Source organism: Protopterus annectens, chromosome 8.part0 (genome assembly GCF_019279795.1).
Source record: "Protopterus annectens isolate FY-2018-M chromosome 8.part0, PAN1.0, whole genome shotgun sequence".
NCBI classification, from domain to species: Eukaryota; Metazoa; Chordata; order Ceratodontiformes; family Protopteridae; genus Protopterus; species Protopterus annectens.
Window position 1 is genome coordinate 1,376,258,593 of NC_056741.1, and position 19,332 is coordinate 1,376,277,924.

Below are 19,332 nucleotides of genomic sequence, written 5' to 3' on the forward strand. Positions count from 1 at the left end.
TCAGGACACCCAAGTCAACAAGGCTGGCAGGAGAAACAAGGGTAGTTCAACTGTCCATAATGCTAGGTTTGAAGAGCTATCACAAAGGGGTACTTTCAGAACTGATCTAGGAGGTGTACTGTAAATGGGTATTTCTGATGGGGTTTTGGCTGGTGTTTTAATAGGTAACAGCTCACTAGCATTACTTCTTAGACCATAGATGTACTAAAGATGAGGACTACATTAATGTGCTACAGCTGTATCTAAATGGTCTAAATTATCTGTCCGGCTGTGGCACAACTGCTGGGCAGTGCGCAGTGCTGCACAACATGCAAACAAGCAGAAACCCGGTCAAACACACAGCTTAAATAACAGAAGCTAAAAGCTTAAATAAAATCTCAAAAGAACCAATGAGGGTGCTTACTCCAAGCCCTAGACCAGTCACCCTTCACCAGACAAGTTCTTGTCAGCACACTTCTCTCACAAGGGTGCAGAAGGGCCCTTTCCCATCAAAGATGGCTTGGAAAATGTGCTCTGAATGCAATAGCCACTACAAACAGACCCAGATGCAGCAAACCTGTATCTGGACTATTCTACAACTACTAGCTATGCTAATTTAGACGGGAAACACTACAAATTGTTTTAAACAGCGGTGAGACACTAAAAATGTTTTAAACATTAGAAAAACAGCAAGGAGACACTAATGCTAATAAACAAAGCAAGCAAGTAAATAAATAAAATTTGACTTACTGCTCTATGATATCAAGAAGGCAGAGACACAGACAGGACTCTGGTATACTTGATTAAATTCTGCTCCAGTGGTATAGCTCTTCTATATATTCAGACCTTGCTAATCCGTTCCATGCAAAGGCCTAAATGCTACAGCTAGACAGGTGCCTACAGAATTCCTACTTCATTGATATTATCATATACATCACATAATAACAAAAATGATAATAGGACAACTCCAAGATACAGCTGTGCTCCCAAGGCAGTTTTTTTTTCTTTTTTTGAGCAAAGTAAAGCCCTCAGTATAAATTGGGATTTCAGGAATAAGCTCTCTATAGGAATTACGGATGTGTGGTTTTGAATATTGGTATTCTGCAGTATTTCAAAATACGGTACATGTAAACAGTGTGATTTTCCTTCTATCACTAGTGTAGCTATGGATTTCCCATGTTGGAGAGAACAGATTTAAAGCTGATGCTGTCCTTAATAACCAGCTACTGGTCCAACAGAACTAGTGCGAGTGATATGGCATGTTTAGTTGCTTCCTTTTCACTGCTTACTCTGAATTTTCTTTAGACATGGATGGCGACTGTGTAAATGGTCAGGCCTGTGACCTGAAGATTATTTACATTTTGATAACCAGGTTGCCCTACTCGGTTAAAACCCATTTCTGTAGGGGCCTGGGAGAAAACTCCCAGAAAGTGATGAAACCACAACAAAACTTTCAAAAAGAAAGCCAGTCATAATAAAAAATTAGATTAAATAAAAAAGAACAATATTAACCATATGCAACAGGAAAAGTGGTAATAAGTGTAACGGGTATATCTACATTAATACATATAAATACAATTGCCATACAATATACTTGCAGAGTGAAGAGTCAGGGTAACCGTGATGTGCTGAGGCATGATGGTACTCTGCACATAGCAGAAGTTTGAAACACTTTTAAATAGCATGTATTTCTTTAAGTTAACATTGTTAGGACACTGATACATTAGGACCATTATCAAACTCTGCATGGGAGTGCACACGCAGAATGTATACTCAGAGATAATAAAATACGATACATAAAAAAATATTCAAAGTGTAAAATTAATATACAAAAGGAGTGAAAGGATATGTGTGCATACTCACTGGATAATATCAAAAGTGGAACAGCATGAGCTAAAAATATATTAATTAAAATGCAATGCATCTCACTGAAACAACTTAAATTGTAACTGCAGAATACAATATATTGAAAGCAACACGTACATTTATACCAGACAACTACCTATAGGAAAACATGTACTTAATTAGTTTGTTTAAATTAAAAAGCCACAGTGTATCTAAGTAAAAAAGAAAACAATGGGATCACGTGTATATGTTTAGCTAGAAGAAATAGATGTAAAAATTGAGAAAAGGAAAAAAAGCTGCAGATAGCAATTTATGGGGGCTATTGTCTTGAAAGTCTTTACCTTTGGTTCATTCAAATACATAATTTTAAAACTTATAGGCTAAGATAATTTTTAAAGCTGTAGACTAAAAAGGATTCACTGATCTTAAAGAGGCAGTAAGAGCTTCCCCACAGACGTGAAATAAAGCAAGGAGACTAGTTCAGCAATGCTGTAACTGGTACAAGAGGTTACTGGGGGGTTCAAAGGGAGACTGTTGGGTAGAAGTGATCTTGGATTGCTAGGATAAGTATGATAAAAGTGCTATTTCACCAGTGGCCAAAACTCACACTTATACTTGTCACATATAGAAGCACTGTATGCATGCCCAACGGAGGACTGCTGGGCAGTGTATGTTTGGACAGCATGTAAGGGAAGGACCCCTCATGTAATGGTGTAGTGGTTTTGGTTTACAGAAGGATATGTATACATGTATACATGGTGGTGGTGCAGAGAAAGTATTTTTTACTCAAAGAACATTTCCAGCAAAAAAGAAATTATGTCATGGGAAGATTAAAAGTAAGTTACTGTAAAGGGAGTTTGTACTTTAAAGGTAGTCCTTGTATTGAAAGCAACATGAGATTAATTTTTGCACATCTTTTCTTTGCAGATAATTGGCGGAGTGGACACCTCTCTCTATGTTGGCAATATCTGGTATACACCGATCAGAAAGGAATGGTACTATGAAGTCATTATTGTCAAGATAGAAATAAATGGCCAGGACTTGAAAATGGACTGTAAGGAGGTAAGAAAAGACAGGATCGTCAGTTAAACAGCAGCAGTTTCATATAATTTAAATTTATCTGTTGTTTTAGTATCCTGCAGTTTTTTTTAGCTTTGCTTTCTTTTCCCATTATTGGTTTGTCAAGTATGGGGAGTCTGCAAATTTGCCCTTTCTGCAAGTAAATTCACATCACTGATAGTGCAGTATTTTTAACACTGACACTACTGTTATCTGGTGCATTTTGAAGACTTTAGCTTATGTCTTTGGTACAACCATTAGTGAATACTTAGCATTATGACCAAAGCATTTTGCTGCTGTTTTGCCTTTGATAACCAGATAGGTGCACTGCTCCAAGGACCCTTTTCAGGCACAAAGCCGGCTTTAATGGCAGAAGCATTATACAGTTCACACCCATTACAGTAGATATAATGATAAAGTTAATTTGAGTACAGTGGTTTCATATTTCATGCAAAAAGTAACAATAGAGTCAGACAGGAATACAAAGATATTTCACATGGAAGTAAACAAGTATAAAAGGATACTCCTGTGATAGTGTGATCAGATAAGTGCATAGCATGAGAAAGGCAATTGTACTGCATGAAGCATAAATGCATTTTAGTTTGGAAGGAATGAATGCCAAGCAATGGCATAATCATTTTCAAAGCATATTTAATATAACTATCTTTTAGTTACAAGTCGTACAAGAAAAAAAAATATCAACCACACTTAATCAGTGGCTCAAGCAAGGCAAAAAAGTGGCCCCCATTTTTTGGTCTTGCTTACAGCATTAAAAAGAAAGAGCGAAAAACACTAAATGAAATATGAAGCGATTTTGTACATACTAAAATGTTTATCTCTCTGTGCTTACTATCCTTCGTTATGATTGTCATTACTTAGCTTGTGTCCCGACATCACAATTCACAGGTTGGGAACTTAAGCAAAAATGTGCTGCTTGATCCCAGAAATCCAGGTCTGTTTCTTTTAATCTTCAGAGCCAGATTAGAATTGTTTTGAGTTGTATGTTATTAATCCTGATTGTGCAGAACTGTGTGATGGCAGGAGTTGAGGTTATATAGAAATTTACTCATGATAATACCAGTTTAATTTACCAATGGTCTAAATGGTTATCCTCATAAGTAAATTTCAGCATAATCCACACCCACGTGAGGTTTATTTATAACAATACACGTGATACAAGGGGAAAATAGCAGCAAAGATTCTGGAAATAAACTCTTGGAGCATAGGCCAGGAGGTTCCTGCTCCCTTAGGGCCTTGGAATAAAGATTCATAATATAAGAAGGAAAATCATTACTATAATTATATATGATGTGCACAAGAGTGTGCTTGATGTGGACCAAATTATGCATAAGTTAATGTGTACCTGAAAATTGTGTGAAAAATCTGAAATACTGCCTCTTTTTTCTCACAAATGCAGTGTCTAGCATTTTGTACATTTGAGTTTTATGCAGTAATAATTGTCCCAGAATTTGTCTGGGTTGCATATTGTGCCTAATAAAATTTACATTACAGTAGCATCAGCTAATACAGTGTTTGACTCCACCTAATAGCAGTAGGTAAGCATCCATTCTTGTCAGCTTGATGAATGGATGCGACTCCTAACACTTTTTCTGGGTTCCGTGTCAGTTATCCACTGGACAGGGAGGAGCTAATAATTCTTTCAAATTAAACCAATGAGTAACTGTCCAAGTCGGACTTCACAGTACCTTGCTTGTCTGAAGCATTCAGAATTGTGAACGTGTTCACAGTAAAAAAACATATCCCAAGATTTTTATACATCTGTATTTATTTTAATAGTTAAATGGAATTAGCAGGTCATGGCATTTCTCAGGGAACCTGCAGTTATACATGCAAATTTTGTTGGGCTGCTTTTCCCCTTGGTTTTAAAATACTGGTTAGACCTTCCTTGTCCATTGGATAATTGACACAGCTCAGGAATGTGTCTGGAGTACAGTCATCTCAAGTGCTGTAAGGAAGGGGGTGTTTTCCATTGCTGTAAGATTCTGAAACTAGCTTAGTGACCTCTTAAAGGAAAAGTCCACCTTTTCCTGTAGTTTTACTCCACACTTTTTTCATACAGTATGGTTCCAATATAGATTATGTACCAGAAACCTGTTTGTACTTTCTAAAACTTTAAATTTCCTTGCCTTGTAAATCACAGAAATGGAAAGCCCACATACTTTTTAAGCTTAACTTTCACGTAATTTGGCAGAAATTTCTCTTTACCTGCATGACATACCACAGACACAGAGAAGTCTATATTTTTCTTGCCAGGTAATGTATGCACACAAAGGTATACAGATATCGGCAGCTTAGTAGCTGTCATTAAGAGTAGTATGTTGTGAAACTTTCCACCACCTTTATTGCAGAGAGGAAGAGGTAACAGTATCAGTGCACCTAGTTGATAGGGTTACCTCCTGGCCTGCTTTCTGCATAGCAGTTCTGACTTGGGAAGTTCTGTTCTTGGTGGGGGAAGGGGGTGGCAAGCTGAAAAATGGCAAATATCTTGATATATAGTAAGAAAAATATTTTCTCATTTTTTCCAGATGTCACAACACTCTGTAATACTACTTCTAAGTCATTTTAATATCGTACAGATGTGTATAAATAACCAATACCACCCACCAGAGAGTCTTTATTTGGGAAATAGGATGAGAATTCTATTCATTTTGATAATGGCATGGTTTGTCCTGCACAATCTCAGGTTTCACTATGAAGCCCCACTTTGGGTATCCAAATAAATTGAAATCCTAATAGTTGTAAGAAATACCTTATTGAATTATTACTTATGCCACTGGCAATCATACATTTATATAAATGAAAACAAACCATATTGATATATTTTCAGTTGCAAACATTATACTTAACTTCTAATCTCTACAGTTATTGTCAGTTAAACATTATATAGCTCATTCAATTCCAGCCTTCCCTTAAAACTCATTATTCCTCTAAAACATTATTCTGCATGTATTGTTTCCACGGTTCCTATTTTTTCTATGTAATTTGCTTCTACCCTTTTCTAGAGAGCGCACTTTCAGTTCTTTTATCTATGTTACCATATTCACTGATTCCAGTACAGTTTAGACTTTGATTTCCATTTTCTAGAAATTGCTTTTTTGCAGCCACTAGAATTAAACTCGGCAAGGCCTTACTATGTCTGGAAATTCTAATTTTGTATGATTTTTTAAAATTCTGCCAATTTATTGCACCCCAAAAAATATGTTCCAGATTACCTCTTTCTTCCCCATCAGTCCTCCAACATTTGCAATCTACCCAAGGAAAAAATGACTTGGAGTCTGCTTAGGGTATAAAAATACCTATGCAAATACTTCCAAGCAGTGATCCTAAATCTTCTACACTTTGTTGCATATTTGGGAACCATACATATATCCTCCCATTGTTTCTTTTTGAATTGTTTATCCAATCTCTCTTCCCAATCTTTTCCAACCTTTTCTGATTTATTCTTATAGTTATCATGCCATATTTGATATACCCTACTAATTTTTTAACAGCAGCTTCTGTTCTAGATTCTATTAAAAGCTCTATCATTGCTGGTCTTTAGCTTAGGATCCCCCTGTTTTTTACTCTTTGCCTTTACTCCAGTATTGATCCTTGATAGGGAAGGTAATCTCTAACCTCCAGTCCAAATGAATTATTGGCCCTTACACATTCTACTACCTTTCTCTTCCTAATTATTTGCTCCCAATACCTTGGTTCCTTTGCCAGTTTTCTTCAGTAAATTCCATCCATCCCCCTCTTACCTATTCTCTGTACCCCTAATTGCAATAATCCATATCAGCAGAATCTCTTTTCTCTATTCCTATGTTGGCTTAGTTCTTAGAATACTTTCAAGTACTTTATGAATACAATATTCTGTATGGTTACTGTTATTTCTCCTTAACCAAAGGAGAACCACTCCCACAGACTGAAAAAACACATTTATTTCATCAAGTCTTAATGTTTCCTACATTTTTAGCACTACTTTTGGACTCTACACACATTTTTTATATTTTTAAATACAATTCCAGAGGCTGCCCACATGGGGTCAGACATCATGATTTTGTTAGTCTACCTTCAGCTGTCTCACAATGCAGTGTTTGGCTTTAACATACTTTATCATAGCCTCTAAGCTCCTCTCAATGCATTGACTTTGCATGTGTTTTCACATATACCCTGCTTTCTTTTACTTATTTGGGTTTAATTACCATTTATTGCTTTTCAGTGACTGCTTAACAGACAAACATGGATAATCACACAGACCAGTATTCTCAGCACATGAACTTTATCTCCTGCTGTGATCCATCAATTACAGCAGCAAACAGCTCAAATTTGCTACTTTGACAGATATGAAGGGGAAATGTTTAGGAGGAAGAGAGATGAGTTTAAGGGCTACAACTTACACATAAAAGAATGAAAATTGGCCACTTCAAAAAGAAAAAGTAGGCACTGAGAATACTGTTCTGTGTGATTATCCCCATTTGTCTTTTAAGTAGTCATTGAAAAACAAGAAATGTTAATTAAACCTGACTGATAAAAGAAAGCAGGGTATATGTAAAAACACATTTAAAGTCAATGTATTGACAAGACCTTAGGGGCTATGCTGTAATCATTTAAAGCCAAACACTGCAATGTGGGATACCTAGAGTTGTACTAAAAAGTCAAGATGCCGGACCCCATGTAGGCAGACTCTGGAATTACATTTAAAAATATAAAAAAGTATATAGAGTACAAATGTGGTGTTAAAATGTAGGAAACATCAAGACACGATGAAATAAACATGTTTTTTCAGTCTGTGGGTACGACTCTCCTTTAAGATCTGCATACGAAATCCCAGTCTCTCCTTGTTTCTTGAGCTGCTCCTTGGTTTCATCATCCCATTCCCTTTGAATTATAGATTTCTGCTTGTGTAGGTCTGAAATACCCCTTCAAATCAGGTAAACCCAAACCTCCTCATTCTGTTGGAAGGATCAACTTATCACACACGAATCCTGTCCTCTTCCCCTCTCTGATAAAATCCTTCAACTCTGTATTAATTGTTATCTACAACTTCGCCTCTGATTGATAAATATACTCCTGACCTGTGTCTAAAAGTAGAGGGACTAAAAATATTTTCACTGCTTGTATCTTGCTATCCATAAAACAGCTTTTAATTTCTCAGTTTTATATTATTTTTTGTTTAGTCTGTTCCGACATATCCTTAGCTTCTTTAACAGAATCCTTTTTAATCCATACTCTTAATTATTTCATTTTATCATGTCCCCATACATATAGCTATTGCTGAACCAGTTTGTGTGTGTGTTTATTGCTATTGCCTTTGTTATATCTTTATTAATTTTGTATCCTGAAAAGACTTGAAACTGCCTCAGAATGTTCCATAACACTGAAATGTACTTTTCATGTTTTATCAGGTATAAAATGTCTGCAAATAAAGCCAACTTTTCTTGATTACCATATCAGTTATATCCTTGGATTTCTGAGCCTTTTTTTCTTTGCCAGTGGTTCTAATTATAATGCATATACCAAAGGGGAAAGAGGTCACCCATGCCTAGTTTCTCTGCTCAAACAAAACTTATCTGAGAGGACCCCACACACACAAACACGCACGCGCTTGCACAGACACACTCACACATGCACACACACTAATTTTTGCCTCCAATCCCACATATATCCTCATAATCAACCTTATAATTTTATCAGGAAAAGCAAATGCTTCCATTGCCATACTCATAAAATCCTACATTACTTGGTAAAATGCTTTCTCTGCATCAAGGCCCTTCTTACATTCTGTTTCCATCTGGCTCATTGTTGTTCTATCAGTGTTGTTAAATGTTTGCTTCCCATTCAAAAACACACATTGATCTATATCTATCAATTTTGGCATCACCTTTGCCTTTCTGTTAACCATTATAGACAAACACTTTATAAACATGGTTTAGAATCTAAATGGGCCTATATGAAGCTGAATCTGATGTTTTTAGCACATTTATGTATTACAGCCACCACTGCGTTCTTCCAGTGTATTGTTGCTTCTCCTCTTAAAATACTCTTTAACAAGACCTTCCAGTTATTTATCAGTTTTTTCCATCCTAGCTTCCAAATGTCCAAATAAATACCATCAATTCCTGTACATTAGTTATACATCACCATTTTTATCTCATCTCCTCCTTTACTAACTAATTGAGCCTCATCTTCCTCTAACCTTGGCATATTTAATTCTTCCATAAACACTTCCATTTCTTTTTTTTTTTTGATTTCCACATTTCTTTTATACAGATTTTCATAAAATTTCTAAAAATATTTCTAATACCTCTAAAGGGTCTTTGTTTATTTTCCTTGTAATAGGCTCCCTAAGCTTGGCAACAACCCTTTCTACTTTCTGTTCCCTGAGCAGTTGTGCTAAAATATTTTGTGCTCTGGAGGTATTATCAAAAAAATAGTTGCTCAACAGCAGTCTTTCTAAACTCAGGCACATTATCGAGGTAGTCTCTTATTTTCTCTTTAGCACTCTGCAATTGCACATTTTCATATTCTGTGAGATTCCGCCTAGCCTTTATCAACGCCTCTAATTAATTCAGTACTTCTTAATCTCTGTTTTTTTTTTTATTTCCACCCTCTTTTGAAACTCTGCTATAATTTTATCGCACTCCCTACCTAGCTAAATTTTCAGAAGAAATTTCTATCTTCCGTAATAATTCCTGCATCATTTCTACAACCCATTCCTTAAATTCCTCTCAATTTAACAGATAGGTGGGGAAGTGCCAGTTTCTCATTTGTATTTCATTACCCTGCATTTTTATTATTAGTTATTATTGGAGCATGATCTGAAATAATTATTGGATGTTTATCAAAACTTTCAATTAAATGCACGTGTTCCTGTAAAGTGTTTTGTTTAGCTTAGCCCAGTTTCAGTACCTTGTGGAATAATATGTGACTTCTCTCCAAACTCCTTGTACTGAAATATTTTCATAAATATCTTTAAAAATCGATCCTCTTTTGTTATGTTTTCCCTTGTAGGCCTCCCAGATAAATCTTCATTGTTGCAAATCAAATTCCAGTCCCCATCTATAAGTAATATTCCCGCTGAAAGCTGATTATTTCTCCCAGAATTTTCTTAAACTCCATTTCAGCAGTTTTATGTAGAGTATAAATACATGCCAGTGTAATCCTCCCCCTTTGCCAGTAGCCCCTTAGCACTACAAATCTACAATTATTATCTTTTTTCTCTTCTAGCCCTATTGGAGCTCCTCACATATTCCGCTGGTAACCATCCAGAAATCCTCTCTTTCACATTCACATGCTCAGTTCCTTCCAAATATGTCTCCTGTAGCATAGCTATTTGCACTCTGCATTTTTTATATAGTTTGCTACTCTTTCTTTTTTGTCTATATCTGTCAGACTACTCATAGTTAAAGATAATAGGTGAAGTGTTGTCATTACGATAAGAAATTATTATCCCCCTGTTATAACAGCTTTTTAAAATGTCTAGTTTCAGCTTTGGCAGGTTGATCTTTTATACAGTACTTTCTTGCCCTATCCATTTTGAACCTGTATGTCATATCTTACAACACTTTTTGTTCTAATGAAAACCCTCACACAAAAAAAAAAACACTCACAGAACACCCTAGAACATATTAACTTAATAAACACACAAAACTATGTATTTCTTCAAATAATAAAGTTTAACGCTCCTAATAGCAATTTTCCCAGACTGACAGGCATACTCACAGGTTTGAATTAACCTATAGTGTAGGTTATTCATGCTAAGATGCATGGTACAACCTATGCTTCTGCTTACAATAAGTGCTGTGATTTTTGTCTTCTTCATTCCTCTCCCATATGTAGAAATTAACTTGAATGCTTTCAGAAGGCATTATCTCATAGCCATTGAAAGAAAGAAATATTCTGCTTTTATTGCCCTTTTATCAGCTTGTCGGCATAGAAACATGAGAATCAAATGCACAATGCCTTCCATTACTCTCATGTTGCACTGTGAGCATTTATTTGCTAGAGGAAAACGAATTATATTCATTGCATTTTATTTACTCATTTCCCCTTAAAACTTGTTATTAGATCACTCCAAGGGCCCTTAACCAGTCATCCCCTTATGCAAAAGAAAGATCGATCATATCAATTTTACTTGTATCATGCTCTTTTGCCCTGGCTCTCTTTTCTTTTTACGTTGCAGTACCTGCATTTCTTAAAACTGAGCAAGAAAGAAAGAAAAAAAAGTAGGGGCACCTGTTTAGTTTAGTATCCCTGTTGCATACAATAACTAAAAAAAGCTTTACTTTTTTAGCATGCAGTATATGCTGTGTTTTATACAAATACTGTTAAGAACAAAATTTGTTTTACTTAGTTACGCCTTAACTTCTTCCCTCTGCTTTGTGTTTTTCCAAACAATGTTTGAAGTAGGGCATATGCTTTTGAGTTCACTATAAGTTTAACAAAGTCAAATATTGTCCAATATTTCCAGGTTTTCTTGTTCTGTCACATTTCACAAATGTAATTGGTGCTTTGTAGTCCCATATTTATTCTTTGATTTCAGAGTTGCTAGTTTTCTTCCTGTTGATCTTCATCTCCGAAATCCAGTCTCTGGTTCATTTCCAACATACTCCTAGTTCTTCTAGTCATCTCCTGTGCTTTTTTCTGTCTCTCAAGCATTTTCCTTTCAAACATTGGAAATGGCCCCACTGGCATATTCTCTTTTTGAGCTTTATTATCAGATGAATAATAAGCAATAAGCAGTATCCCGTTCTGCTTATGACTCACTTTTTGTTGGACAAACTTTTGTATTTCCTCCTTAGTGTGTTCTGCATTACAAATTACTGACCTTCAAGTAAAAAAATATTCTGATGATACCAGGATACAGCAGTTTGAATCTTAAACCTACTACTGTTTTGTCAAAGTCAATGATTATGGTTTTGATGAAGTGTTAGTATGCTGCAGTGTAACAAAGGGGTAGCAATTCAAAAAAATAGGAAATGTAATGTATTAAGGCATACAAAAATCTTATAACACAAGTTCAAGAACAGATAACTGTACCTTTTTTAGTACTGTGCTTGAAAAATTGTTTTGTGCAAAATGACAAGCACATTAGCATATTTTTCCAGGTTGCAGACATGGGTGAGTAGCAGAACCATTTCTTTGAAGTGTTGATTAACAGCTCTTGGATAGCAGTATTAACTCTTACACCTCAGGAGGAGGAGGAGTCTAGGGGATGGTCTGCCAATGCTTATAGAAATACACAATGTCAAGCCTTACAAAATGATGCCATTTAGCTGGAGCTGTATAATTCCTGTGAATAGCTTAAAAATAGCTCTGAGAGAATTGTGTATGATGGTCATTCAGGAATGAAAAAATTGAAGCACCCCTAATACAGGAAGTGTGTAAGACACCTGTGACTCACTCAGATGTAATTGTGTCTTAGTAGAATAAGGAGACACCATAATTTCTTATGTTTAGCATAACTCATATAAGGGGAACTGAAATGTTTTCTGAGAAGGGGGACAAGAAAGCACTAAAACAAGATCACATTGGTATGGCAAGCTTAATGTTGGCCATTTTGGGAGAGAACATATAAAAATTATAAGCACCTAGGGTAAGTTTGACACATTAAAGTGACTCGAAAAACAAAGATACAATGAAAAGAACATGTTTGAGTTCCATGGTGGAGTTTTCCTGTAAGGGCAGTAACCCATGTCTAAGGAATTACTAGGGTGAAAGTAATTGAGTCAGTCTCTAATTGTGAGCTTTTCAAACAGCTCTGTGTTGCCTGTCCTTGGTTCCTTCTTAGCCTTCATGCTGTACTAGTTTCCAATATTTTCTTTATCCTTTGACTGCTGTCTCATTCATAGCAGAATTCCTGATTTCTGTACTCTTTCTTTGACATGGTGTATTCTTCTTCTCTTACCCTGACCTTCCTTAGTTTAAAGGTACAAATGTTCTTATTTTCACTCAGACTAGTGTTTCAGAAGCACTGCCTATGGTGGGCTGAAAATGTAGCCTGCTTCTACCAAATGTTGACATATAGTATTTTTTGAAAGATGGTAGCTGTCTGGACACCACTGGTGTATTTTAAACAATACTGGCAAGTCTTCAACATTAGAGATGTCAAGATATTGTAGTCCTTCCTTAAGGCACAGTTTGTGCATCATTTTATTTTCATTTCCCTGAAATGTGTTTGACCTACCTTTGTCCTTAGAATAAGCAGATCTGAAGAAAGGTACACTATAACCCAGATGAGAGCTTACCAGCAGTCTATGTCCTTTGACATGGTCTTACTAGCCATCTGTATAAAGGTTTAGCCATTAGACAAGGTCTTCCCACCAGCCCAACTATATGAAAGGCTAATATTTTTTTTCCTGGTGTGCCATCCTCCCTTGTTGCTTTATTATATTGCTTGATTGCCTTTTCTTGGAGGATTTGGCAGTAATGGGGTGGCCTCTTAACCACACCTTGTTCATTCCTCTTACTACTACTAATTCCCACTGATAGTCCTGTAATTGTTAAATATTTATGTGTTTTGCTTCTACAATTTTGAATATCTTGCTCCGCATAGAACATTAGACACTTGCATTGTTCTAGAATTACCAGATAGGTGGCAGCACAGTTGCAAGAATTTATTACACTAACTATTGCTGTTTTATTTATATATGTGCACTGTCTAAAGTTCCTATATAGGGACTTATTCTATTAATATATTTGTCTATTAACCAGGTTAAAAACAATGATCCAGATGGACATTTCTCAGCCTCAACTCATAAAAAGTCTCACTGGATTGCAACGTTACAAAATATACAAGACCACGATCAATAACAAAGGAAGGATTAAAAAACTGATTGACATTATGAAGGATAGTCTTTTGAATTGTTACACTATTTACAGTATGCTACCAAACTGGCAGGGGGTGGGGGAGAGCAACAGAGATGCAGTGGGTATCTCTCAACTTCTTTGCTGAAAAATTCTGGACAAAGTCCCAAAATTAGGGACAGTTTTTAAATATTACTCTTAATTCACTTAATAGAATGACTTGTTTTGCAACAGCATGCAGTTTCTGAACAATAAGAAATATGAAACTTCATAATATCTGGTATTATTGACTAATCCTCAGTGACTGGCCAGAAAAAGAATACAAAATGGATTGGACAAAATTTGGGACATTCTGCAAAACTCTGGACAGTTTAGAGGTATGGCAGTGGGGCTCAGAGTATAGGATACTGGAGGGCTATATATGCAAGTTTTAAGAAGGGGAGTTGTTGTCTTGAGGAGGAGGATGAATTATTTAATGAAATAAGGGAGGAGTAGAAGAAGAGCTTGAATGTCTACGGAAAAGATTTAAGAATATTGTTGTGGGAGAGGAAGTGTGTAAGGGGTGTGGTTGACCATAATATTGTTTTGCAATTCCTTAGAATGTAAAGTATTTACAGATTACTTCACTAAAGAAGAATTTTTTCATTTATTTTCTAAATTCATGGAAGGAAGAAATGGATCTTAAGTTTGTAGGGAATGAAACCCAGGTTTCTGGAGCCTATATTGAGGAACTGCGCTCTGGAGTTAATTTACTGGGTTGGTTAATAGAAAAGAGAGGACTGAGATATATGATTGTAAGTGGAGTTTCTATTAGAAGAATCAGCTAGCGAAAAAGTTGAAGTTTTCTGAAGAGATTAATGGGTTAAGAACACTAGTAAGTAGAGTGTATCTTTTACGCATTGTAAGTCACTTTACCTTTGCTAAAACTAAGCAGTGGTGCTGTCTTTGGGGTCATGAATCTATACATTTGATTTGAAGTGTTTTATTTGAGGTATGGACTGTTTTTTCTTGGAGGATTTGGCAACAGTGGGGTAGACCTTTTACTGTACCTTGTTCATTCCTCTTACTACTACAATTTCCCACTAATATATTCCTTTAATTGTTTTTGTTTTCATACATTCTTAGCATGACTTCTGACCTTTCTGCTACTTCCCTGTCATTTAATAAAATGTCCCAGTGCTTATGAACACATTCCTTTCACCTTGATTTTACCATGGTGCTCAGTACAACCCTTTTCATAAGTTTTTTTGCAGTTGTTTACCTTCACTGAAGCACTGTCCATTATTTGCCACAACTCTTCTTGCCCTCATAAACTGACTGGTGTATGCTTAGGATGGCAACTTTTGTAAAGTAGTAAATATTTAAAATAAACGTAGGTACTAGTATTATGTATACCGTCTGCCCTTTTTGTAAAACAGAAAATTGCCCTCCAAGTGAAGGGAGTTGCAGTCACAGCGTAAGGACTTGGAAAGTATACCAAGAGATGCTTCTCAAAAAATATCTGCTTTTCTGTTGAGAAATATTTGGCAGTGATACTGATGTAATTCTCTCTGCTTCTCAACCAGCATCCCTCCATATTTTTGGCTAGAGTCTTTGCAGTTTTAAAATAAATAGTAGAGAGGATACAAGCTGTAAGCAGTTTACAAGCTGCTTCATGTTGTCCAGGGTTTGATTCCCTCAGCTGTCTACCATGTGACCTGGAAAAAGTCATTTAACCAGACTATGCTCTGGGATGGAGTCAGAAAAATGGCCTTGTGCATCACTGTATGTTAGTCAATAAACAAGACAACTTGTGTCAATCCCTCCATAGACTGATCAGAACCAGTCTTCCATCAAAAGGAAGAGGAGTCGGTCAGTACCTTTAAATGTTCAAAAGGAAAAAGAAGACGTCTTCCTATCCTGTGTAGTTTGAGGGAGATGACTTTTACTTGGAAATCTAGTCCTCCACCAGAACCTGACTAAGATCTTAATGTCACAGTCTTATAGTCTGGTTCTCTGCTAGAAGATGCTGTTTTTGGTGAAACAAACTACATGGGAGAGTACTTTGGGTTGCTTTCAGGGGAATCCCTCTTCACTAACTATGAATCAGAGGGGTGGGAATGTTTGTAACATAACCGAGTTCAATGAACTTAAATGGATCATCAAATTTGCTGCAGATCATGCACCAGGGTTAAATGGAGCTGTTTCTTTAAAACCCGCACTGAAAAAGAGGTGGGCGATGTATAAAAGTTACTTTGTTCATTGATTTTTGATTTGTATATATTTGATGTTGTAAGTAATTGTATTATCATTATCTGAAGAAGGGCTTTGCCCGAAAGCGCTTACGCTGATATTTAACAATTTTTATTAAAGTTTTTATTCGGCCTGCTGGACACAGCTCTTTTGTTTTTTTACCTCTTCACTAACATGAACATAAGATACCTAAAGATGTTATTAAACAAGTAGTCTATATCACTTCCTTTTGTACATTTACAGATGTACATCAGCTTTCTTTCACCCAGATGCTTCCATTGCTGCTTCTAAGAGGATGGACAGATTATGAGATGGACCAGACCTGTATTAATAACCTGAAAATAGAACCTACACCAATAACTCCCTTCAGCCCTATTGTGAAAGAGAGCAATGCCATTAGCTTCTCTTTTATTCAAGAATCAATTCAGAATTTTAGGCAGTTGTGGGAAAAAAGTTGTATACTTCCAGTTATCTGGCAATTACAGCAGTAAATTATATCGGCCGCATTTATTTTTTAGCAGCAGATGCAGAAAACAGAGCTGGATTTTCCACAAGGGAGACACAAGAAATAAATTGGAAAGACTCAGCTGTAGTTCAGATAAGGTATGTGCTCACGTTTTATACTGTGGTTCTGATGTAGTAGATACATCATTTAGGACCCCCACATCTGGAATAAGCCATTAAATGGCAGGTTTATTTCAGGATCTTGACCTTTGACATCAGAATCTACACCATCATTGCATCAGCAATGTTTCAAGATTCCAGTTTTACAAAGTATGCAGATGGTATCCTGGGAGATTTCCAAGAGAGATGAGACAAGATATATTGAGAATCAATCTTTTTTTTTTCCAGGCCTTACTCTCAACACACAATTTTGCTTAGAAACAAGTGAGGATACTTCTACTGAACACAAAGTCCAGACCAGAAAAAGTATGAAGATCTTTACTTTGCCCCTGCCTCATGGTGTGGCCATTGGCATGCTAGCTGCGTGCTAAGCCCTTTTTAAACTTGGGCGCCTTTCCCCAACCATGTGGAAACCATCTTCTATTCACTGCTCCCTAGGAGACATTGCCTGGACGGATGCTACTCCTGCTCATTGTTAATTACTACAATTTAACATAATTTTAAAGTGTAGGTGATTTTCACTGTTGTTTTTTTGGAAACAAAACTGACTAGTTTTTACTGTTAATAGCATTTCAACGCTGCGTGCACTCCAGCTGGCTACTACCTCATACTTTCTTAAACCCCCATTCACATCCTTTGCACTGTATAGTAGTTACATTGCCTTGAAAACACCAATAGGTGGCATTATAAGGCCATATAATCATTACCATTTCTCCAATTTACTTTGCCCAACAGTTCTCCAGCTCTCAGTTACTTTTATTTTCACCTAATCTCCTGGCGACTGGTCTTTTCAGAGTCTGCTAACTTCAGAGAGCTCTACCTTCCATGAGCTCCAGACCTTTGGTCAACTATAAACACACACTTATCTGTAAGTTTCCAGTTGCTCAGACACAAAGTAAGGGATTTGTGTTACTTATTGGGTTTGGTTGCTCCTCCTCATTTTACCTTTCTTGGTTCTGCATCCCCTGATTTCTGCCTTACCTTCATGCACTCTCCCTCCCCCTGACCCCTCCCCACTTTATCCCACAGCCCTCCCCTGAAATCTATATAGTAGTGGTGTTACGCATAGTGCCATCTTTACTTTGCCCCTGCCTCATGGTGTGGCCATTGGCGTGCTAGCTGGCAAGTATTCTGCCGTCTTTTCAGCTTGCTCTCATGCTGGTAGACACAAGCTGCATATAAATCATTGTTAAATGTGTATGGCATTATTTAACTGCTGTCTTTGCATACCGTGAACTGTTACTGGTGTAATACATTCCTGTAGTTTAGGCTTGTGATTGCTTGTTTATTACAAGGTAGTAACACGGACATTTATGCTATGTTGAAAGCTGCCATAACGGCAAATATGAATAGTAGGTTAGAATTTCTGTATCTGCTGCACTGTAGCTGTTTACTATTATGAGATTGTAGTTTCTGTTAATATTCTGTTGCTAGGTCTCTGCTCCTGCTCTTGTTTAAATGCTTATGTGTACTGTACCACTTACATAAGACAGTTCTACTCTTTTTTTCTGCTTGCTATCTCCCTAAACTGCTTCTTTTCCCTCATTTCCGAAAGTACTGGTATCTTACTTTCCCCTGAAAGCGCAGCATATAATGTATGCAGTCGTTTAATGAGTTCTTTCTGAAGACTCCGCAAACCATCAATGTAATTGTTTAACTAGCTCCTTTCTGTACCTTCTGTTACCTTCCATTCCCCTTATAAGTCAGTATATTCTGTCTGTAGCTAACTGATAGGTTAATAGTTGTATTTGTGTTCCTGTGTCTTATCTCTCTGCTGTCCTTTTGTTCTAATTCTAAACCCCCTGTTTCTCTTCTGTTTTTATTCCAGCCTGCTAAGCCCTTTTTAAACTCGGGCGCTTTTCCCCAACTGTGTGGAAACCATCTTCTATTCACTACTCCCTAGGAGACATTGCCTGGATGGACGCTACTCCTGCTCATTGTTAATTACTACAGTTTAACATAATTTTAAAGTGTAGGTGATTTTCACTGTTGTTTTTTGGAAACAAAACTGACTAGTTTTCTACTGTTAATAGCATTTCAACAAGGAGTGCACTCCAGCTGGCTACTACCTCATACTTTCTTAAACCCCCATTCACATTCTTTGCACTGTATAGCAGTTTCATTGCCTTGAAAACGCCACTAGGTAGCAGTATAAGGCCATGAAATCATTACCATTTCTACATTTACTTTGCCCAGCAGTTCTCCAGCTCTCAGTTACTTTTATTTTCACCTAATCTCCTGGCGACTGATCTTTTCAGAGTCTGCCAACTTCAGGGAGCTCTACCGTCCACAATCTCCAGACCTTTGTTCAACTATAAACACACACGTACCTGTAAGTTTCCAGTTGCTCAGACACAAAGTAAGGGATTTGTGTTACTGATTGGGTTTGGTTGCTCCTCCTCATTTTCCCTTTCTTAATTCTACCCGATCCGTTCACCTTGCAGGCTCACTCCGCTCCCCTACCCTACCCCTAATTCCCACCCAACCCCAGTGGCCCTAGACTTATACTTCTTAAACCACTCCCTCTATCCAAACCAACAAATTAGATAGTTCTACTACCTAAGCTTTTACACCACACCTTCCTCCATATATCCAAGTTGCCTAAAGAAAATATGTGAGATTTGAAGTCGCTCACTTTTGTATCCATTTTGTCACTTTTCCATTTGATCTACTGACTAAATAATATATATATATATATATATATATATATATATATCAGATGTTTAACTCTTGTGTTTGAACACCTCAGGTGACAAAAGATACCAAGATATCTGTAGCTCCGAT

The 19,332-nt window shown here is 36.7% G+C and overlaps 1 protein-coding gene across 1 annotated transcript in view; it reads left to right on the top strand.

The window, feature by feature from the left end:
- Positions 1-19,332, top strand: part of BACE1 (beta-secretase 1) — a 705,087-nt gene that overhangs the window by 350,557 nt on the left and 335,198 nt on the right. Inside the window, exon 5 of the mRNA XM_044080958.1 lies at positions 2,752-2,886. Coding sequence (XP_043936893.1) covers positions 2,752-2,886 — 135 coding nt within the window. The remainder of the gene's footprint in view (positions 1-2,751; positions 2,887-19,332) is intronic.